The sequence below is a fragment of the Lithobates pipiens genome, unplaced genomic scaffold (genome assembly GCF_037356315.1).
Source record: "Lithobates pipiens isolate NorthernLeopardFrog02 unplaced genomic scaffold, aLitPip1_a1.2 Scaffold_8, whole genome shotgun sequence".
NCBI lineage: Eukaryota > Metazoa > Chordata > Amphibia > Anura > Ranidae > Lithobates > Lithobates pipiens.
This window is the reverse complement of record NW_027507903.1, coordinates 225,546,641-225,571,386: the sequence shown is the minus strand read 5'-3', so window position 1 is coordinate 225,571,386 and position 24,746 is coordinate 225,546,641. Positions and strand designations below refer to the sequence as shown.

General features: G+C 44.3%; 1 protein-coding gene across 1 annotated transcript in view; it reads right to left on the bottom strand.

The window, feature by feature from the left end:
- ARID2 (AT-rich interaction domain 2) overlaps positions 1 to 24,746 on the bottom strand; it is a 157,952-nt gene that overhangs the window by 3,545 nt on the left and 129,661 nt on the right. Inside the window, exons 17-20 of the mRNA XM_077472945.1 lie at positions 11,195 to 11,333; positions 11,023 to 11,105; positions 8,684 to 8,801; positions 8,502 to 8,593 (exon numbers count right to left, since the gene is read on the bottom strand). Coding sequence (XP_077329071.1) covers positions 8,502 to 8,593; positions 8,684 to 8,801; positions 11,023 to 11,105; positions 11,195 to 11,333 — 432 coding nt within the window. The remainder of the gene's footprint in view (positions 1 to 8,501; positions 8,594 to 8,683; positions 8,802 to 11,022; positions 11,106 to 11,194; positions 11,334 to 24,746) is intronic.

Genomic DNA, 24,746 nt, shown 5'->3' with positions numbered 1-24,746 from the left:
GTGTGCAAACCAATCAATATATGCCTATTGTGATTTTATTTACCAAAATTATGTATTAGAATACATATCGACCTAAACTGAGGGGAAAAAAATATATATATATATATTTTTGGGGGATATTATAGCAAAAAGTAAAAAATATTGCGTTCTCAAAATAGTCGCTTTTTTTGTTTATAGCGCAAAAAATAAAAACCGCAGAGGTGATCAAATACCACCAAAAGAAAGCTCTATTTGTGTGGGGGGGACGTCAATTTTGTATGGGTGCAACGTTGCATGACCGCGCAATTGTCAGTTAAAACATGATGCCGAATCGCAAAAAGTGTTCTGGTCACGAAGGGGGTAAAATCCTCTGGGGCTGAAGCAGTTAAGAAACCTATAAAAACAAATTGTATAGCACAGATCCCACATGGCATGATACCAAAGGATAAATCCATAAATATTCAAGTCCTCTGATGTAACTTCTGACTAAATGCAGAAAGGGCATATGTTCTGACATCATTGCACACATTTGAACCACATGTGATAGGATGTATGTGTGGTTTTGCTGTTTATTTTTATATGTTTTGGCTTAGTAAATGTGGATTTTATCCTTTGGAAAAATGCTATATGTGGTCTACTTTATTTTGGGGTCTGATACCACTGCTTGGAACCATTGTGAAGACTATGAATTAGTACTTTACGATTCATCTTTGATGAGTGACAAGCACATTAGCCCTTCATGTCACGGATTGTGAATAGAAAAACTGGAAGTGGTTAGACAATTTCGGATTATACTTGTAGACTTTATTTTGATGAAAATTTGGTTATAGTGACAATGCTATACACTTTGTTTTAGTATAGCCAAATATATGCTTGAAGGTATCTAGAAGGACTGCAATCACTTGGTTACTTTGCACATTATTGAGTTTGGTTATTGTAATTAACATCAAATGCAGATTTGCTGCATTTAAGAAACCTGTATTTTGTGGTTCCTTAGGTTTTATATGAGCCCTGAATGATTTAGGGCTCAAACAGCAGATCAGTGCTGTCCTCTGTGCAGAGCTTCCGGCAGATGCATTTGCATCCACCTTGGGAGTTGCATGCAAGCAGCCCATAAAAGTGGATGCACGCGCAGTGCCGGCACAGACACAATCACATATCAAAGTCTGACATTTGGACAGGAGTGGGTGCATGGATCCGGAGAGCCTCTGCATTTCGATCCGTGTACCGACTCCTGTCCGCATGTCAAACTTTGACATGTGATTTTGCTGGCAAACAAATAAAATAACTACAATCTGTAGACCTGACCAACCATGCTATGTATACTTGGTTATGAATGGTACAATAAGTGCTACATTGTTAGGTCTTGCAACCAGTATATGATGCTCACAATAAAGTACACCTCTGAATTGCTCTGGACATGGGCCCAGATTTTAATGTTTAAAGAATTAGCTCGTTGCATATTACTTTGAAGAGGTTTTTTTCTGAGGATCATCCAAATAGGAGAAAGGGAACTATGTTTTTGGCAGGGATGTTTGATTTTAAAAAGAGGATGTGGCTTTTGTCTGGTTTACTTTGTTTCTTTACATTTGATATATTTTTTAGGTATTTTATTTCAGGACCCTAATAAAGCCTGTAGATGTTCCATATTCGTTTGTAGGCCATAGGTATGGGAGCTTCAGTTTATACCAGCCAGGGAAATACAGTGAAAAGTATTCATACCCCTTTAAATGTTCCACATTTAGTCATGGTTACAACTGAAAACGTACAGTAAATTTGGGGATTTTAGGTGACAGACCAACACAAAGTGGCACATAATTGTGAAGTGGGAGGAAAATAGGATTTTTATACTCACCGTAAAAAATCCTTTTCTCTGAAGTTCATTGACTGACAGCAGCTCTTCTTGACCTTAGGGTTATAATTGCCCCTCTAGGAGAGGACTAGGCAGAAAGTGTTAAAAACAGCAACACTTGCACAGTACCACCCAGGGGGCGGTCCTACTGGCTATAACCCCTCACACTGCATCCAGCAGCTCAGTTCGTCAAAAGCAGTACAAACATAAATAGGAGGGGTGGGTGCTGTGTCCATCAAGGAAAAGGATTTTACGGCGAGTACAAAAATCCTAATTTCTCCATCGTTCATTGATGGACACAGCAACTCTTCTTGACCTTAGGGACGTCCTCAAGCAGTGTCAAAGAAATGAGGGGTGGGAACAGCAAACAATAACTCCACCCATAAGAACCAAAGCTCCTCAACGGAGGAGTTGCAACCTTAAACAGCCGCCTGCAAAACCTTGTGGCTGAAGCAAGCATCCGAAGATGCGCTCACATCAACCTTGTAAAATTTAGTTAAAGTGTGAACGGATGACCAGGTCACCACCTTACACACCTGGGAAACAGATGCTTGATATCGGAAAGCCCAAGAGGCACCAATTGCCCTGGTAGAATGTGCTGTGACAGGAAAGGGAGGCGCCCATCGCATTATGGCATAAGCCTGAACTACAATCGGTCTAATCCACTGAGAAATGGTGGCCGATGAGACAGGCAGTCCCTTCTTCGGGCCAGCCGATACAAACAGCAAGTCCAACCTCCGAAAAGGATCCGTAGCAGAGATACACCCGCAGATTCCGGACCACGTCCAAGGAATGCAAAGCCATGTCTTTGTGCTAATGTCCTCGGCCGTCACACCCCCAATGTCATTTATATGAAACGACCTTTGGAAGAAACAAAGGCTGCGGACGCAGCCACGCCTTATCCTTGTGGAGGATCAAGTAGGGAGACTTTCAACACAAAGCCGGCAACTCAGAAACCCTCCTGGCAGATGTAATGGCCACTAGAAAGACTACTTTGAGTGTCAATAAGTGAATCTCCCTAATCTTTTCAAACTGCGGTTTCTGAAGCACCGAGAGCACCAGGTTCAAATCCCACAGAGGTAGCGGTGGTCAAACCGGAGGGGCCACATATCAAACCCCCTGCATAAACGTACTCACCAATGAATGAGTCACCAAGGGACGATGGAAAAAAAAAAAAAGACAGCCAAAGCTGATATCTGCCCCTTAATGGTGCTTAATGCAAGTTTCTGATCCACTTCTCACTGCAAAAACAGCAGGATCCTGGAAACTGAATATGTACGTGGAAGCCACCCCATCTCCTCACACATGGAGATGTAGGCCTTCCACGTACGATGATAAATCTTCCAAGAAGATTACTTCCGTGCACTCAACATAGTGGATATTACCGAATCCAACAAACCTCTGTCCCTTAGCACCTGGCTTTCAACAGCCATGCCGTTAAAGCCAGTAACAGTAAAGCAGGATGAAGTATTGGACCTTGCAACAGAAGGTCCTCTCGCATCAGCAGTCGCCAAGGAACATCCGCCACCATTCATACTATGTTGGTGTACCACGGACGCCGAGGCAAATCTGGGGCAATTACCAGAATCCCCTCGACCTCCACGCTGCAAAGCAGATGTGGTAGAAGTTTGAGTGGGGGGAAATCATAAATCAGTCGATAATGCCCCCCAGGGGCCACCATTGTGTCTGCTGCGTCCGCCCAGGGATCCTTTGACCTGGCCACAAACCTCTGTACCTTCCAATTGAGTCAAGAAGCCAGGAGAGCCACATCTGGTGTGCCCCACCTTAGGCCAAGGAGCCAAAATACATCCGGATGTAGCGACCATTCCCCTTAGTCCAGCATATGACGACTTAGGTAGTCCGCTTGCCAATTTTCAACGCCTGGAATGTACAAGGCCGACAGAGCTGGCACGAGCCGCTCTGCCCACCGCAGGATGTGAGCGACCTCCAGTGCTGCAGCCGAGCTCCTTGAGGGTTGACATACAACACCGCCGTGTCGTTGTCAGACTGGATCCTGACAAGACGCCCCTGCAGCCTCTGAACATGTGGAGAGGCACCGCCTGATTGCCCGAAGTTCCAGCGCATTGATCGGTAGGTGGGATTCTTCCTGGGTCCACCGACCCTGGGCTGACTGTATGCTCCAAACTCCCCCTCAACTGGTCAGGCTGGCGTTGTGATCACCGTCCAATGAAGAGGAAGGAACTTCACGGACCGAAGAGCCGGGGACCTCAGCCACCAGAGCAGGGAGTCCCTGACTAGCTGGCTCAATCAAATTTGACATTCCAGAGACAACAGAGATTTGTCCCATCTTGACAGCATCTCCTTTTGCAAGACTTGAGTGTGGAACTGAACATACGATACCGATTCGAAAGTGGCTACCATGAGACACAGGACTCGCATGCAAAAATGCAGCGAAGACCACCTGTGGGACACCAACAACTTCACCGTAGCTTGAAGAGTCTGCAGCTTGTCCAAAGGAAGGAAGACTCTCGCCTCCGAGGAGTTCAGAAGCAGGCCCAGGTACTCCAGGTGTTGAGTCGGCACCATCACCGACTTCGGTACCCAAACAAACTCCTGAAGAGTTTGCATGGCGATTGCCACATCCTCCCTTGACTGAGGCGGGAGCTGCCCTCAGGAGGTCGTCCAGGTAACCCACGATTGCGATCACTCGCTGCCTTAGCAAAGCCAAAATTGGGGCTAGCACCTTGATGAAGACCCTCCGTGTCGACGGCAGGCCAAAGGGGAGAGCTACAATTTGGAAGTGCTCGTCCCCAACCACAAATCGCAGAAACTTCTGATGCTTGATGCCTGTGAGGACATGCAAGTATGCGTCCTTGATGTCCAGAGATGCCAGAAATTCCCCCGATGGAGTGCAGCGACCACTGAGCGAACTGATTCCATCTTGAACCTTTATACTTCCACAAAGCTGTTCAGGGCCTTGAGGTCCAGGACCAGACGGCCCTTTCTTCTTTGGGACTACAAACAGATTGGAGTAGAATTCCTGAAACCTTTCTGGTGTCGGTACAGGTACTATCAACCTGCGCAGCAGCAGGTTCTGTACTGCCCAAAACAGCCTCCCGACGAGCCGGAACAAGATGAAGGTTGGAGGGAAAAAATCTGTTTGGCGGACAAGAAAAAAAACAAACACTACATCTTGTACCTTGAGGAAACCAGTTTGCAGACCCACTGGTCGGAAAGTAGGGTGGTCCACCGGGCTGCAAACTCTCAAAGATGACCCCCCCCTCCACCCGAAAGTCAGGCGAGGGCAAACCTTTGTGCGGTAACAGATTTGCTCGCAGGCTTGCGAAACCAGGGACGCTTTTGTCCCTCAGCAGGAACCTTGTCAGATTGGGAATGCTTACCTGCCGACCCGGGGCGGACGAAAAATCAGCTTCTGAGCAGAATACAGCGTGGCTCCTTCACTTTTCTGGACTGTAGGAGTAACGTTCTCTTACCCCAGTAACATTCTTAATAATGTCATCCAGTGAGGCTCCAAATAGTCTCTCTCCCTGGAAGGGCAAGTCTGCCAGTGCTTTCTTAGATGCCTGGTCTGCAGACCAGCATTTCAGCCAAATCAGGCGACGTAGCACTACTGCTGATACTGAGGCTCTAGAAAGCAAGGGGGCCGTATCTAAGGCTGCACCACAGACATAAGGCCCTGCACCAACTGGTCCGCCAGCTCCACGCAGACCGAGGAAGCCTGTTGTGTCTCCAATTCATGGTGCAACAATTTAGCCCATTCAGTAAGAGTCTGCGACACCAGGGCCGTTGCTACCACTGGCCGCAATGCTGACCCCACCACGGTAAACAAGGACTGGGCAACAGACTTGCTCCTTCTGTCGGTAGGGTCCTTGAAAGCAGGAGGCCCTTCCACCGGAATTGTGGTTACCTTATTTAACCTGGATACCAGGGGTCAACATTCGGAGATGTCTATTTCTTCAGGAGACTCTCCTCCAAGGGGTAACGCATCACCGTATGGGCCGGCTTGTGGGACCGACACCTCTGTAGATGCCCCCGCCATATCCTCTATTTCTAAGGTATCCTGCACCGCTGTAATAAGTGCTCCTACAAGCGCCTTTTCCTGCTCTGACCCGGACACGAAGTCATACTCACTGTCCTAACAGTCCTGGTCCGCATCCTCCGATACATCAGAACCAGCTGCCTATCACAGCAGGGCCCTGAGTCTGAATCAGAGTTTCCCCAGGCTAGAGGCAAAACAAGCTGAGGCTACTAGAAAATGGCCGCCTCAGCAAAAACGTCTGAGGGCGCCAAGAATATGGCTGAAAGGCAAAAAAAAAAAATCTGGCTGTGGCTACAAAAAAAAAATGGCAGTGGCCCCAGGAAAATGGCCGCGGAGCACACAGCGACCTCCCCACATGTCTCACACAGCACAAAACACCCCACCGTGGCCCAGAAACAGGGAAAAGGACAAGCGGACCCGCCAACACCCAGCGCAGCCCCCTGCCAGGACCCAGAGCCCCCCCGAGCCAGGTACGTGCACTGCACCCCCATGTGCCAAGTCACACAATGGGCCATAGCATGGGGACAAGGAAAGGGACAGGGAGAGAAGAAAAGGAGAGTGAGAGACCCCCTAGTCGACCTCCCAGGGAATGCCCAGCTGCTCCATCCTGCCGTGACAGGTGGAACCATACTAACCCCTCCTTCGGGGACTGCTGGAAGCATTCCACAGACAGTTCCCATCACCCGAGCAGTACGGGATGGCTGCCGGCCATAGCACACTGACACAGACAGCAGTAGCCCGGTCATGTGTGCGCTCCGGAGCATATAGCTCACCGGGCCACCCCTGGATTAGACAGGGCATGTCGTGGCCAACCCAGCGTGTAGCTAGGGCCTGCTCACGCTCGATGTCCACGCTGGAGAGACTACAAGGATCTACATTATCCAGCCTGTCACAGCCCAGCTGTTGATTGTAGATCACAGGATGCAAAAATGCAGAAAAATAAAAAAAATGGTCCCACCGGGAGCCAGGTCCTTCTCTTAGACTAGGCAGAAAAAAACTGAGCTGAGCTGCTGGATGCAGTGTGAGGGGATATAGCCAGTAGGACCACCCCCTGGGCGGTACTGTGCAAGTGTTGATGTTTTTAATACTTTCTGCCTAGTTCTCTCCTAAAGGGGCGATATTACCCTAAGGTCAAGAAGAGTTGCTGTGTCGTCAATAGATGATAGAGAAAAAATGTTTTTTTTTTCAAATTTTTCACAAAAGTGTGGCATGCATTTGTATTCAGTCCCCCACACAGTTTTGCTTTTAGGTCAAAAAGTTAAAGTTTGGTCTCATCTGACTAGAGCACCTTCCTCCACAAGTTTGCTGTGTCCCCCACATGGCTCCTCGCAGACTGCAAACGGGATCTTCTTATGGCTTCCTTCTTGCCACGCTTCCATAAAATCCAGATTTGTGGAGTGCACGACAATAGTTGTCCCGAGGACCAATTCTCCTATCTGAGCCATGGATCTCTACAGCTCCTCCAGAGTTACCAGAGGCCTCTTGTCTGCTTCACTGATTAATGCTTTTCTTTCCTAGCCTATCAGTTTAGGTGGATGGCCATATCTTAGTAGGTTTGCAGTTGTGCCATACTCTTTCCACTTTCAGACGATGGATTGAACAGTGTTCTGTGAGATGTTCAAAGCTTGAGATTTTTTTTTTTTATAACCCAACCCTGCTTTAACCACTTCCCGCCCAGCCTATAACAGAATGACAGCCGGGAAGTGGTTCAGTTATCCTGACTGCGTCTTTCAGGATAACAAGCTAGCGTGCCCCGAGGGGGTGGGGTGGGAGCTGGGAGGTGTAGCAGCGCGACAATCAGTGGGGAGGTGGAGGCACTTTACCACGTGATCACCTGTGTTCAATCACAGCTCATCACGGTGTAAACAGGAGAAGCTGTGTACTGCCTTTTCCTCTACCGTATCAGACAGAAATTAGTAGAGAGCCTATTAGCTACTCTCCTGACAGAGGGGGCCTGCGCTGATGATTGAGGATGCCCACCGATGACCAATCAGTGTCCATAAATGCTTGCCAGGGCTCCCTCATCAGTGCCAACCAGTGCTGCTCATCAGTGCCCATCAGTGAAGAAGAAAACTATTTGCAACATTTTATAACAGAAACAAAGAAACGTTTTTTTTCCAAAAATGTTGGTCTTTTTTTGTTTAGCAAGTGCTTAAACTTACCCACATCTTTATCCCTGATCTGTCTAGTGTCTTCCTTGGTCTTCATGATGCTCTTTGATCACTAAGGTTCTTTAACAAAGCTCTGAGGGCTTCACAGAACAGCAGTATTTATACTGAGATTAAATTACACACAGGGGGACTCCATTTACTAATTAGGCGACTTCTGAAGGCAAGTGGTTCTACTAGATTTTAGTTAAGGGCATTAGAGTAAAGGGGGGAAAAAATACAAATGCACCCCACACTTTTCAGATATTAGTAAATAATTTGGAAAAACATTTATTATTTTCCTTCCACTTCACAATTATGTGCCACTTTGTGTTGGTCCAGCACATAAAATTCCAAGAAAACACATTTACATTTTGGTTGTAATATGACATAGTATGAATACTTTTTCAAGGCACTGTATAAATACCACAAGATACTTGGTGCTCATAAAACTAAATTTGCTCTGTGTAAAACTCATACAAAAACCCAGGGTAATACTTACAGACGACCACATTCTGAGTGTTTTGCAACATTTTTTAATATTAAGGCAGCTGTTAATCGGATGTGTTTTGTAATTGGTCCCTCTTTTTCATCCTTTATAAAACAGAAAGAAAATAGTATTCACTTGCATATCTAACATAGCAGATGAAACATTTTTCTTGGTGACTGAATAAATTAACTCACCGTAAAGTCTCTAAAAACCAGGTTCCTTGATCCCCGCCTTAGTGCCATGAGGGCAGCACTTGGATGGTTCACAATGGCCTTCTGTGGTCGGGGAGTTGATGCCCCCGCAGAAGATTGCCTAGAGGGAAAAAAATAGATTAAGCATGCTAGTTTGTACATGTAAATTTGCGGTATGGTGGTTACAAAATTGCAATGGAGAAACCCTGGAAATTTCTGTATTTGATCTAATTTTCACCAGTCATAAAAAAAAAACACTCTACAAAACAATCAACACTACTACATCTGACAGAATATCCTTGTTAAACAAATTGCTTAATCAACATTATCCTTTAACTTTGGTCTTTTGTAAACCTGAACTGGCTATGGCTTATGCCAGTGATGGTGAACCTTGGCACCCCAGATGTTTTGGAACTACATTTCCCATGATGCTCAACTACACTGCAAAATGCAGGAGCATCATGGGAAATGTGGTTCCAAAACATCTGGGGTGCCAAGGTTCGCCATCACTGGCTTATGCCAATCTATAGCAGATGCAGTCTCTCTCTCCAATCCCTCATATCCCCCCACAACAGAAGTTAAACTGGTAGCAGCCAGGAATGTACACATGCCACAGCCATTACATTTTGCACTACCATCCGTGAACTGACCAGCATGGTAGTGTGGCTTGTGTTACACCAAGTAAACGGATACCCAACGTGACACTAAAGTGCTTTCTCCTACCACTAGTGGGGGTATTAATCTATGCACATTTTCTATCACATATGAATATTTAGTGTCACAATGGATGTACATTCTTGTATATGATATATTTTAGGTAGTGCTGCACTATCTTATGCATTGATATTGTACAAGGGTTTTATGGTATCACTGGTTGGTGTATGCTTGCTACTCACAGGCTGCAAATGGGCGCTAATCGGGCTGCATGGAGGCTGCCGATGGGCACTAATCAAGCTGCATGGATGCTGCCGATGGGCGCTAATCAAGCTGCATGGAGGCTGCCGATGGGCGCTAATCAAGCTGCATGGAGGCTGCCGATGGGCGATGACCATTATTTTGCATCAAAGCGATTTAATCCACTTTATCCTGAAACTTCCCTCTTAAATTGAAGGTCCGTGTTATACGCCGATAAATACGGTAATTACTTACAACCCAACATTATATATATATTTTTTAGCAGCGACCCAGGGGGGAATAAAATGGTCATCGTTGCAATTTCTTATGTCACACGGTATTTGTTCTGCAGTTTTTCAAATGCAACTTTTTGGGAAAAAAATGCACTTTCGTGAATTAAAAACGAAACATAACATACCTCAATTATTTTGTAACATATAAAAGATGATGTTACGCTGAGTAGATACCCAACATGTCACACTTTAAAATTGCGCACGCTTGTGGAACGGCAAAAAACGATGGTACCTAAAAATCTCCATAAGTGACATTTTAATTTTTTTTTACAGGTTACCTTTTTTAGAGTTACAGAGGAGGTCTAGAACTAGAATTATCGCTATTGCTCCAACCTTCACAGCGATACCTCACGTGTAGTGGGAACACACCACACGTGTGTGTGTGTGCAAGCGACTTACCTATGTGTTTGCTTCTGGGCATGAGCACGGAGGGATGAGGGCACTTAAAAAAATATGTTTTAATCGTATTGATTTTATTTTTTACACTGTCCCTTTCATTTTTTTTATCACTTTTATTCCTATTACAAGGAATGTAAACTGTAAAATGTAAAAAGAAGTGATCTTTTGTTAAAACCACTGGTTTACTGACGCCCTAGACCGGAAGTTATGTCATGATGTCACTCCTGTCCTCCAAGGCCATAGAGGCAACTAGACAACCTAGTCTCCCATTGCCTCTCTGACCAGCTGGCTACACTGGCGAATACGGTAACCCTGAGGCGACCAGCAGGAGGGGGTGTTCCCTCCTGAAAGCGATCCTATGGCTAATGAGCCACTCAGACCGCTTTCATGAGAAAGCCAGCCACTAGCTGAAAAAAATTAAAAGATACAAAGCCATCAGCTACAACCCCAGTAAACCACTTGCAAAACGCAATGTATATATACATATTGCGGGCGGAAAGAGGTTAAAGGTAATCTATGGTCACAGCACACACTTAACCTACTCTCCCGCTGTCCTTGTCGTGTCTGCGCATTAATGCCCGAAGGACTTCTATAGGGCTGTATCCCCAAGGCAGGAGACAGCCCCTATAGAAGAAGGTTTTGTGGGTGTAATGTGCAGCAGACAGAAAAGTTACGGCCTTCATATTGAACTATGCATCTGTAGAGGAAGCAGGCAAAAGAGTTTACGGTTACAAAAAATAATTAAATAAACCTTACTTGGAAGATTTCTGATGCCCTGCCTGGTTCTGTTCTTCTTGTTTCAGTCCAGCAAGTAGGGCTTCCCTCGAGCAGTGTTTGTCCTGCAAACAAATAAAAACAAGGATGCAATCAAAAAAAATACAGTTTTAATACTGGTACTACACAGATTTGTCAGAGCAGGGCAGCTCACCTGTAAGTGCGTGATAAAAGAGAACCTTTGCCGCTGGAAGGGTTCACAGCCTTCCCACAGACACTGCCCTGGGTACACATCTTTACCACCATGTTCTGTAGCTGCATGGTAATATACCTGTGAGGGTGTTGCAAACCACCTTTCGCATAAAAAAAATTAAATTAAATAAATTATTAATGCAGCGGAATTTTTTTTATTTCAATCGTCCACAATAAAATCCCCCATTTTAAACAGGAAGGAAAATATCACAAATAACAGATTTTTAAAAAGGTTATTCAATTCTCAATTTACAGTTTTATTACAAAAAGAAAATCCACAACACTGTCTCAATTCTAGGTCTATAAAAACAGGGATTTTTTAAAACCGCTTACCTGTAAAATCCTTTTATTTGATGTACATCAGGGGACACAGAGCCATAGTACTTACTATGTGGGTTATAGAGCCACTGATAAGTGATGGACACTGGCACGCCCTAAGGCAAGAAGTGTACTCCCTATATAACCCCTCCCACTACTGGGAGTCCTCAGTTTTGTAGCCAAGCAATACAAGTGTATACCAAGAAGGGAGGGACCTCTGCATCCCCTGATGTACATCAAATAAAGGATTTTACAGGTAAGCCGTTTTAAAAATCCTGTTTTCTTTTCTTAAATCAGGGGACACAGAACCATAGTATTTACAATGTAGGATGTCCCATAGCAATGGCAACTGAAGGGAGGGAGACAACAAAACACAGGAGGCCAGAGGACAAACTGCAGCCTGTAGTATACTGCGCCCAAAGGCAATATCCTCATGACCTTTAATCTCGATTTGATAAAATCTGATAAACGTATGAACCAAAGACCCAGTCGTGGCCTTACAGATCTGAACCATAGAGGGCTGATGCAGCACCCAAGAGGCACTAATCGCCCTGGATGAGTGTGCTCTAACATGAGAAGGAAGAATTTTCTTCTTGAAGCTGAAGCTTGAACAATCGCTTGACGAACCCATTTGGAAAATAGTAGATTTTGACGCTGCCTGTCCAGATTTTGGACCCTCTGGCAGTACAAACAAAACATGTGTTTGGCGAACCTGAGTGGTTGCCTTTTTTTTTTTTTTTTTTTTCCCTTTTTTTTTAATCTTTAAACTTTTTTCTTTTATTTGCTTTATATTCAAATTTACAAATATTACCACAAAGTAATCACATACAATAATTCCCCTTACAGACAAATTTCCCTTATCCCCCCCTCCCATCCTCCCTCCCCCTATCAACCCCCTCCCATTCCCTCCGCCAATAATATTCCATTCACAATTTATACAAAAGAAAATTTTAAATAACATCAAACTTAAACAAATTACTCATTCCCTTCTCCCATCCCCCTCCCCACCTCTCATTCATTCCCTCCTTCATCCATCACTCTTGCAACTTACTCACCCTTTCTCATTGCTCACCCCACTTTCCCCATATTTTAACAAACTTCCCATAATTACCTCTTTTCCTATATATGTATTCCTCCTTTTTTATGTTATCTTTCACCATTTCCATCCATTCCTTTACTGTAGGCGCTTCCCTCCTCTGCCATTTAAACGCAATTAATTTCCTCCCCTGAAAAAGGCATCTAATGACCGCTGTGTGGATATCCCTTCGTACCTCCTCTTCTTCTATCAATCCCATTATACAGATTTTGGCTTCTACTTCCAATGATAACCCAAACACTTTATTAATTTTTCCTATTATTCCTACCCAATATCTATATAATCTTGGGCATCGCCAAATCATATGTATTAAATCTCCTCTTCGGTCCCCACACCTTTGGCATTCTGCATCCTGTCTACTCCCAAATCTAAACAATTTAAGAGGAGTATAATATACCCTGTGGATTAAATACATTTGAGATATACTATTTGATGGAGATAAGGAAACTTTCGCCCCCAATGCCAGAACCTTTTCCCACTGTTCTACCGATATTGGGCCCACCTCTCTTTCCCATTTTGCCTTTTTTTTCTCCTCTATTACCCCTTCTTGTTCTGTTCCCTTTAGATACCTATAGATCTCAGAAATACCTCCTTTCGATATATTATAACTTATGATTCTCCTGAGTGCAGGCATCTTACTCCATTCCAACTTCCTGTTTCTAAATTGTGCCTCTAACGCATGTTTAATTTGTATATAATTAAGGAGGTAATAAGCCGGTAACCCATATTCATCCCTTAATTCCTGAAATGTTTTCAGTCTCCCGTCCTTGTATAGTTGCACTAAGAAGTGTATGCCCCTCCGATCCCATTCTACTAATCTCCCCATTTTCTTAATTTCCTCTAAGTTTTTATTTTCCCATATTGGTGAGAATTCTGTATATCCTCTGTACCCCAATATTACTTTTACCTCCTCCCAACACTTTACCATCAGTTGGACTGTGGGGCAGCTGGTCCTAAATGAGTCGGCTTCCACGGCTTCCGCGACCATATGTGGAGTATCCCTCCCCAGGGGTCCACCCCCCCCTTCCTGTCACTGCCACCAGGTTACCTCCCCTCATATACTGTAATTGGGCAGCCAGAAAGTAGTATCTCATATTAGGTAGTGCCATCCCACCCATTTCCCTTGGTCTCTGTAGTGCTTGTAAGCTAATTCTTGCCACACTGTTCTTCCATATCACCTCTCTAAACAAACTTTCCATTCTTTTAAACCAATATTTTGGAATCCAAACCGGTGAGTTTTGTATAACATATAATATTTGAGGCATCCACACCATCTTAATTAAGTTGCACCTACCGGCTACTGACAAGGGGAGGTTCTTCCATATTCTAATTTTACGTTTTAATTTTGACATAAGTGGAACTAAATTCCCTGCTATATACTGCCTTGGGTCTGCCGTCATATTCACTCCCAAGTACTTCATTTGTTTAACTGTTTCTATTTGGGATACCTGTACTGGCAGTGGGGTATCGAGGGGATCCACTGGTAGGAGGGCAGATTTTTCCCAGTTAATTTCAAGTCCAGAGAAATACCCAAATTCTTTTATCAGGGTCATTGCCGCCACCAATGAGGGCCCCGTGTCCCCTAATAACAGCAATACATCGTCTGCATACAAGGCAACCTTTTCCTCTTCGTTCCCTCTTTTAAACCCCCGAATATCCTTCGCCTCTCTCAAGGCTATAGCCAGAGGCTCCATCGAGAGGGCGAAAAGCAGGGGCGACAAAGGGCACCCCTGTCTTGTCCCCCTCTCCAAATGGAACCCCTCTGAACATTCCCCATTTATTCTCACTTTCGCCCTAGGGCCTGTATACAGTACTCTTATCCATTGCATAAATCTCGGACCAAATTGAAATTCCGCCAACACCCTCCTCAAATAATGCCACTCCACACTATCGAAGGCTTTTTTTGCATCTAAGGACATAACTGCTCTATTCCCTTTGTTTTCTGAAGGAATCTGAATGTTTAAATAGGTGCGTCTCACATTCATATTTGTGGACCGCCCTGGGATAAACCCAGTTTGGTCCTGATGTATTAGTTTTGGTATTATGTTTTTTACCCTTGTTGCAAGTACTTTTGCCAAAATTTTAACATCTGAACACAATAACGATATAGGTCTATATGATGCGGTCTCCAATTGGTTTTTCCCTTCTTTTGCTAGGACCACCACTGTGGCCTCCATCATTGATTGCGGCAGCTGTCCCGCTTCAAAAGCACCATTGAACACCTGTAGGAGAGCCGGTAAAAGTATCTCCCCAAATTTTTTATAAATCTCTATCGGCAGTCCATCCGGACCTGGTGCTTTCTGATTTGTCATTTCTGCTGTTACTTTTTGCAGCTCCTCCAGGGTCAATGGTGCTTCCAAGCCCTCCCTATCTTCCTCCGACAGCCTGGGTAATGTTATTTTCCCAAAAAATTCCTGCATCTCCCCCTCTACTTCAGAGTTTGAAACTTTATATAGTTCCTCATAATATTTTCTAAACTCTTCCACTATTTCAGGTGTTGACTTCCTCATACCTCCTTCTCTGTCCAATATCGCCGGTATTATTGGGGACGAACTATTTGATTTAGCAATCATTGACAATACCCTCCCCACTTGTTCCCCTTCGCCAAAGAAGGACTGCCTCTGGAACTGCCTTTTCTTCTCTTCTTTCTCCCATATAAGTCTTTTATATTCTACCTGATTTTTCTCCCATTCCTTGGAACTTTCTTCTGAGGGGGCCCTTATATACCTCTCTTCTGACCTCCTTACCCTTTCTTTTGCTTCTATTTCCTGCTACCATGCTACCCCATTCTTCTTAATCTGTGATATCTTTTTTATTAGTTCCCCCCTTAAGAAGGCTTTCAAGGTATCCCACATTATTCCCAGGGACGTAGATGCCACATTTATGCTCAAAAATTCTTTTAGATTTTCTTTTACCCCCTCCATGTTATCCATTAGTTCTAACCAAAATGGGTTTATCTTCCATTCCCTTCTACTACATCCTCTCCCTGTTGTCATTAAAAACATTACCGGTGAATGGTCCGAAATTCCCCTTGGCTCGTACTCCACTTTCTCCACCATCCCCAGCGCCTCTTCATTACACAGCACCATATCGATCCTGGACAAGGTGGAGTACGTCTTAGAGTGACAAGAATACTGTTTTTTTGAGGGGTTCCACCTCCTCCATATATCCACAAAACCCGTTTCTTCACAGAATTGAAATAACAACCCATTAGGTCCCTCCCTACTACCGACCTTCTGTGGGAACCTATCTATTTTTGGATCCATTATCATATTGAAGTCCCCTGCTATTATGACTGGGATTCCAGGCTTATCCTTTATAAACTTCAGCAGTTCATGTAATATTTCTGCATTAAATGGTGGTGGGATATACACAGTTGCAATCACACATACTCTATCTTCTATACCACAAAAAAGGAACACATATCTCCCTTTAACATCTACGATGCTCTGCCTGCAGGTTAGGCCCGACCCAGGATCTATTAAGACACTCACTCCCCTTGAGTAGGAAGTGTATGTAGAATGATATTGTATCCTATATTTTCTGTGTCTTAGCACACTGATTGTATCATGGTCCAGGTGGGTCTCCTGCAAACAGAGCATCCCATAATTACCCATATTCCCCATGGAAAATAACGCACGTCTCTTCAGCTGTTCCTTCACCCCCCGTATATTCCAAGAACAAATTTTAACCTTTTTAGTGAAGTTCCCTACCTTACTGCTTACTCCCATATTTAAAACCTACACCACAATATCATATTTTTATTCTCCATTCTACGTGCTTTCTCTGTGTTTTCACACGTGATCTCCCCCTTGCTTTTTTCTTTTTTCCCTGTGCTCCAAAATTTTAATCCCACACATATTTTGTATCTCATATTTACCATATTTCTTATGCACATTTACACACATTTTATATAAATTGAGCAATATTCTTTCCTTGTGCCTCTCTTAATTTCATTTTCTTGTGCCCTTTTTCCCTGACCACCGTATTCAATGCAATTTCACCCATCAACTTTATACTTAAATATATTTTTTTTTGTGCAATTAATAATCCTTTACCATGCCTACCTGTATCCTTTCCTATCCTTTCAACCTCCTTTCTCTCGCTATCATTCATCCATTCATACTCCCCATCCCTTTTTTCTTTCCCCTCCCCAACCCTCCCATGCCCCACTTGGGGCCCTTCTAAGGGGCTTCCAACATGACCGTTTTTACCTCCCAGGGTGATATATCCTCCCCACCCACTCCCATAACTCTTATTTCTATAACAAAAAAATAGTCCACATTACTGCCAAAAAAAAAAAAGGGGGAGAAGGGGGGAAGAAGAGAGGGAGGGAGACAAACAAAGCAATATGGGGGCATTCCCTCTTAGTCCAGAACAAAAAAAAAAAAAAAAAAAAAAAAAGTCCATTTTCTTTCTGTTTTCATATTACAGCACTCCCCTCTGTTGCAGCAGACATTTATTTTCCTCCAACCACGACTTAACTTCTTCTGGACTATTAAAAAATGTGTTTTCCCCAAATGCTGATACCCTCAACTTTGCCGGATAAAGCAATGCATAGTTCACTTTAAGACTGTGCAATTTCTTTTTGCACTCTATAAACTTGGCTCTCTGTCCTTGCAGCTCTGGGGAAAAATCCGGGTACAATGAAATCTTTACCCCATTATATTCAAGGTTACGCAGTTCTCTTGCTCTTTGAAGGATAACAACTTTATCTCTATAGGACAGCAATTGGATGATTATGGGTCTAGGATGACTTCTTCCTTCCACCATCCTAAACGGAATTCTATACGCCCTTTCAATTGCAAAAAATCTTGATAGCTTCTCACTCCCTACTTTATCCTTTATCCATATTTCCATAAATTCAGCAAGATTATTGCCTTCACTTTTCTCCGGGACACCTAAAACTGATATTTTTCCTGCGTATAATATTTTCCATATTATCCATTTTAGCCATACACAAATTTAACTGGCCCTTCATCATCTGCATCTCCTGTTTCAGCGGGAGTACATCATCCTCCACCTGGCTGACTCTCTCCTCCATATCTAATATACGGGCCGCAGTTTTCTGTACTTCATTTTTAAGATTTATCCCGTCTTCTCTTATCTGCTTTAATTGGTCTGATACATCATCCAATGATAATTTACATGTATTCACCGCAGAAAGAATTTCTTTTAGTGATGGTTCTTTACCTTTTGCCCAAATTTCTCCTTCTGTACTTATCTCAGTGTCCCGTCCAGTCCCCCTCTCCAAGGAGAGATTGCTCACGGACGCTTGTGCTTCCGATATTCCACCCATTACACCCATAGTGTCCGACCGGACTGCCATACATATTGCTTTATTTAAACTTGTCGGCTCTATTTCGGACGTCAAGCCCTGGCTTTTCCTTCCGACCGTTTGCACAGCTGCAGTACTCTGCGGCTGCCCCTCTCCGACTTGCACGTTCTTTTTAGATGTTTGGTTTGGGGTCTGATTAGGCGTATGGGCATATCGCTCCAGTTTAGAAGCGGCGGCAGCAGCAGCAACGCCTGTCAGCCCGGTCGAGTGGCCAGCCTATTCTTTGGAACTGCGTAGTGTTTGTGATCCATTATGTGTGGTCGCCTCCTCCACCCCCCTTTTCCTAGTCATACCTTCGGGTCTTACGTCTCTTCCACCGGGGGGGGGGGGGGTATCGCTCAATCCCTCCCTTCGCTTGGATTCCCTCTCTCACAGGGTTTCTTACGTGGGGATCGGTGTTCCTCTATGGGAGAGCTTCCTATGGCGACCTCCACATATCTCCACTGTTGCGCCGTTCGGTCAACCGAGTGTACCGTTACTCTCGCTTTCGTGGTGTCACAGCTTCACAGCGTCCCCTCGTTTCGGCACCTCAACGCTCGGCTTCTCCTTCCCTCCTCCTCCTCCACACTACCTTGGCAGCATTAGTCTCTGGAGCGAGCGGTAGGTCTGAGCCCGCCGCGACCTCTCACCCTGACATCCGGTCGAGTGGTTGCCTTTAAGTAGATTCTGATCGCTCTTACTACATCAAGGAATGCAGTGCCTTCTCGTCCCTAGATTGAGGCTCTGCGGAGAAAGGAGGAAGAATAATATCTTGGTTTAAATTAAAACCTGTTACCACCTTTGGTTGGAATTCAGGATGAGGACATAAAACCACCTCATCCTTCTGCATGATCAAATATGGCTCTTTACAAGACAGAGCTGCTAGTTCCAATGCTCTTCTAGCAGAAGAAATGGCAATCAGAAAGATTATCTTTCTTGTCAAAAAGGATCAAAATAATTTCTCAAAGACTCAAACGGCTGTTTCAGCAAAGTCGAAAAGACCAAATTCAAATCCCAGGGATTAGAGGTGCCTTGATAAGGGGGTTAATTCATGTTACCCCCTGAATAGGCTACGCACCACGATTGAGAAGCAAGAAGCCATTGAAAGGAAACACTGACAAGGCCTGGATCTGGCCCTCGATGGAAGTCAAGGCCAACTTCATTTCAGATCCCATTTGCAGGAAATCAAGGATCCTGCTTATGACATACTTCCTGGGGTGCCAACCCCTGGATCCACACCAAGAAACATATGCCTTTCAGACTCTATAGTAAATGATTCTGGAAGCTGGCTTCCTGGCATCAAAGTAGACACTACCTGAAGGAGATCACCTACTTCTTTATAAAGTGGGAGTCAACAGTCAAACCTGTTACATTTTTTGTCCACAAGGTAGGATGGAATACCGGACCTTGTGCAAGAAGGTCTGGACACCTACTGTCATCTTATGATCTCGGTAAATCAAGATCTTCTTGGGCCCTCTGGGGCCACCAGAATCACCTCCTTTCATTTCTACGGAGAGGGCACGGAACTAGCAGAACTGGAGGAAACGCATAGATCAGTAAAAAACGTATCCCATGGAAGGACTAATGCATCTGTGCCGCCTGCTAGCAGATCCCTTGTTCCCGACACAAAGTTGTCGACTTTGTTGTTGAATTTGGACGCAAATAGGTCTATGTCCGGAAAACACTCAATCTCTGACATACCGCTTGGAAGATGTCGGGGCGAAGAGACCATTCTCCCGGAAATAATTGTTGGTGACTCAAGTAGTCCGTCTGCCACCTCTCTATTCCTGGAATGAAAGTTGCCGATAGGCAAGGAATGTTGTGTTCTGCTCAAGCTAGAACATTATTCACCTCTCTCTGGGCTGCACGACTTCGCATGCCCCCCTGATGATTGACGTAAGCCACAGCCGTGGTCTTGTCAGACTGAATCCTGACAGGACAGTCCCGTAGTCTGACCGTCCCAGATTCTAGGGCCAGACATACTGCCCGAATTTTCCAAAATGTTGATAGGCAAGGTCATCTAACCTGGACCATCTCCCCTAGACAATCTTCTTCCCGGGCTGCTCCACAGCCTAGAAGGCTGGCATCTGTTAACACTTTCCAGGATACAAGTAGAAAAGATTTTCCCTTTTGCTGGATAACCATCAATTTAAGCTCTGACTTACATCGGGAGCCAAGCGTATTTGGGGAAAAAATGAAGGCCTGAATCCTTTTATTCAAGACTGACGGGGTGGTGTTTTGAAGCAGACCTGAGTGAAAACTGCGCGTAAGGGATGGCATCGTAGGAGGCCACCATTTCCCTCAACAATCTCCTGCCCAGCTGAATGGAAGGATTTTTCTTTGTTTTGATAAGTTGAATTAGTTCTACAATGGAACCGATTCTCGTCTGGGGTAAGAATACCTTCTTCTGTACGGTATCCATAACCAGCCCCAAGTACTGTAATCTCCTTGATGGTTTTAGGAGGATTTTTCTAGGTTGAGTATCCAACCCAGAGATTCTGTGATCAGATTCTGGTTTAGACCCGAGACTGAATGATCTATTAAAGGTAGATCGTCTAAATAGGCTAGGACTGTTATGCCTTGAGCCCTTAATCTTGCTAAAGATGCCAGAATCTTTCAGAACATCCGTGGTACAGTGGCTAAACTGAATGGCAGGGCCACAACTGAAATTATGATTTTATATTTCAAAGCACAGCCATTTCTGGTAAGCGGGAAAATTTGGCACATGGAGATGCATCTTTGATATTGATTAAAGCCAAAAACTCCCCTCCTTGCAGGATGGACACATCCAATCGGACTGTGTGAAAGGATCGGATGTTTTAGTGCCGATTCAGATCTTTGAGATCTAGAATGGATCTTACCTCTCCATTTGGTTCTGGAATCGTGAAAGGTTTGAATCAAACCCTGTGCCCTGTTCCACTAAGGGAACCTCTGATATCACCGACTGGGATAATAGATGATCCATAGCCAGAAAGAGAGACTTCTTTTTCTCTGGATCTTTGGGAACATTTTCCCTTAAAAAAAACGAGGAGACGGAAACTCTCAGAACTCTAGTCGTAACCTAGAGAAACTGCAGAAGCCACCCATTTGTCTAGACATGGTTTCTGCCAGATCGAGAATTGCAGGTGCCTTCCCCCCCACTTGAGCGAGCGGGGGTGCCCCTTCATGAGGAGGCTTTAGCATTCTGCTTTGTGGGCTGCCACAAGAGCTCTTCTGACCCTAGTGCTGCCCTTGGGGACTTCCCCTTGAACCTGATGGTTGAGGCTGTCGAGACTGCCTAGAGGCTGATGCCCCCTGGCACAGGAGAGGCAGCACGATTAAAGGAGAAATATTTGAACTATTTCTTTAGTGGTAAAAGAGAGCTTTTCCCATTAGAGATCCTTTGGATGTACTTACCCAGATCGTCTCCAAATAGCCGTTCACCATGAAAGGGAAAACTGGCCAAGAGCTTTTTACACGGCGCTTCGGCTGACCAATTTTTCAGCCACAAAACTCTGCAAGAATGCACTAGTCCAATCATATGCCATGAGGCTTAAATGAGAGTCTTTCATTGCATTTACTGTGAAACATAGTGAGTCTGATACACTAGCCCATTGCTGGGCCTGATCAGGCAGGATTTTAAGTATCTCCAAACTGTTCCTTAATGGACTGAGATGCACCAATTGCAGCAAGAACCGGCTGCGCTACTGAACTTGCTAAAGACATTGTTTTTAGAAAGAAGTTTCAACTTTTTATCTGTTGGATTCTTTAACAGTGCATTATCCACCAGGCATGTGAGATTCTTGCTCACTGAGGCGATTGCAGAATCAATTGCTGTAACCCCCCATTTTCTTTCATAAAAATCCTCTTTCATAGGATAAAGTGTGGAGAATTTCTTGGGAGGATAATATTGTTTATACGGATGTTCCCATTCAGAATACATAAACTTTTTTAGCCATGCATGAATAGGAAAAAACATCCCCAGATGGGGGGAGGTTCTAATGAACCCAATTAGAGTCGAGTTCCTCAAGAGCCTGCGCTGCAGGCAGCAAAAAGGTTGAGTAAGGAGTACACAAGCAACCTGTCTTGTGATGCTACTCCTTCCATATTAGGATCTTCAGAAGAGGATAAATAAGTATCTTCCAAATATTTGGGAAGATCTTCCTGATCCCCAGCCTACTGCACCTCAATAAGAGGGTCCTGATCACTAGATGGGAATCTGCTATGTTTAGCCCCACTATGGAGAGACATAGCATCAATCTTCTTTCCAAATTACAAATGGTAGAAGAAAAAACCTCTTGTATGATATATACAGGGAATGAAGTGTTGATGCAACAGTTTACCCTGACGGCTCAATCTGACCAGCAGCATCCCTCTCAGAGGAGGATGACATTCTTTTGGAAATGGGTTTAGTTTATAGTGAAAACCATTGACCCCTTTAGAACCCTTAGAGGAGTTCCTGGTCCCATTACCACTCATAGCCTGAAGCATAAAGGTACTACCAGCAAAAGAATGTACACTGCTAGGCTATAGTCCAACACCATTAGCTGCTATTAATCCTAGCCTGGTAAAGTATAATGTGCCAAAGGGAAATGCCTGTGTCACTAACCTGAACCATTGTCCTGCTCATGTGTTCCTCCACAGCCAGCAGCCACACATACACAGCGCTTTAACACTTCCTCCACGTGTGGCCGGCGTCTGACACCGTTTAAAAAAGAAAAAGAAAAAGAAAAGCAAACTGCTTTTGGTATATCAATCCCCCGAAGGGGAAAAGGACCAATATTGGGGATGCAGGAAGAGAACTAGACTCCCCCTTTCTTACCGGAGGATCTGTTGTGGCCGGAGAAGAAATTAAAGGCTTCTGGGCTGTTTCCAGCATCAGGTCGGTGAGTGCTCAATACAGCCCCCAGTGGTGACACATAGGCACAACATTATACATAGAAGGAGAAATTCCTGAGAAAATCTCCCTTACCTTTCCTCGCAGCAGGGTTAGCTGAGATAAAAACCCAATCTTCACCCTTCACGGTGGGCTCCGAGACCTTTAAGAAACCTTCAGTTACAGGGGAACCTCAGGTTACCCACAATCCTGGACCTGCGACAGCACCCTGCCAGTAAAAGCTTTATGGCCTTACTACCAAAAAGTACTGGATGCCAGGGTCTAGCTCTCTAAACAGAAGCGTTTGCAAGCAAAACCTTGTTTCTTCGGACACATGGCCTAGGTACCATCCATCTAGCCCATGAAAGGACATCAGAACGGATCCGGTCAGCATGGCTAGCCCCAGTAGGGAAGCTTCCAGTGGAGCTCAGCACAGCACATCTTTACTCGTGACCAACTTAGACACTGGCGAAAAAACTGAGGACTCCCAGTAGCAAGAGGGGTTATATAGGGAGTACACTTTTTGCCTTAGGGCGTGCCAGTGTCCATCACCTATCAGTGGCCCTATAACCCACATAGTAAGTACTATGGTTCTGTGTCCCCTGATGTAAGAAAATAGTTTATAATTTATATTGAGTATTAAAAAATAGAAAGTTTTTTATGCTTATTTCTGTTTCATTCTTACAATAACACAAATCTAAAGCAAAAAAAGTGTCAAGTGTACATTTTATGGTTGACAATATAAGCAACATGTCACCTGCTACAAGAATAGGTGGGAATGGACAGGATAAGGTAAGCCCAATCCACCAACGTAAATACTGAGAAGGCAAGGCAGGCAGAGATATGTTGCCCTAAAGAAAGGGGTATCCAGGAGCAGCCTACAGGAAAGTTAAGTATTAAACCAAAAGACATATGGCTGTAGAGTGTGCATATATGTTATTTTACAAAAAGGTTACAGCTCCTGTCTAACAGCTGGGTTCTATAAAATTATAGGTCTAAAATAACTAAAAGAAATTACAAACCAGGTAAGGCAGACATCAACAGGAGTCTTAAAATAGTTTTTTTTGCACTTAACATACAATCTATTGGTTGGAGGGCCCAGCTCTGATTTAGATCACCCATTGGGTATAATGTCACCTGCGGGAGTAGAACGTTAGGAACTACCAAAAGTGAATAAAACCATAGCCCAGGGGCTAGCCCAGAAAGCCACAAAGTTCATCAGATGTCTTTCCCCCCCATGATTATTTAAAAGGGAATGCCTTTTTCCGAAATAAGTTCCTTTCTTCAAATTAGCATAGAAATACCGACAGGGACTAAAGGAACCTTTCCTAAAATCAGGACCGAAAGACCCACTAGTAGAGGCACAAGCCTTTATCTTCTGGGGAAGGAGAGTACGCTTGCCCCTGTAATCAGTTTGGTGTACTTGTCTAAGGAGAGACCAAACAAAATAAAAACCTCAAAGAGCAACCTCTGAAGGCTTTTGCAAGGAGGTTTGGGGGCGGGTGACCTGAACAACATTTAAACCAGAGAATCCTGCACATGTAGGTAGAGAGTAGCCTCAACTTCACATGTAGGCTTGTGCTCTTGATCTTAGCTTAGAATAGCGTTTCTCAGCCTTTTTTCAGTCAAGGCACACTTTAAAATTACGGACAGTCTCAAGGCACCCCATTATAAAATGTAAAAAACTATTCTAATAGCTTAACGTAATGCAGCAACATCAATACATAAATGTTAGACGGGATTTATTCTTCCAAAGCAAATAAGCTTTTGCACACTGATACTGACTAGTATTCCAATGTTTCTCTTCTCTCCCAATTTCTCTCCATCAGTCACCTAATGTCACCCCAATGCTGAGGAAGAGGGGCACAGGAGGGTCAAAAAAGAATGCTGTGGAGGCAACAGACATCCTCCTTTATACCTGATAACGT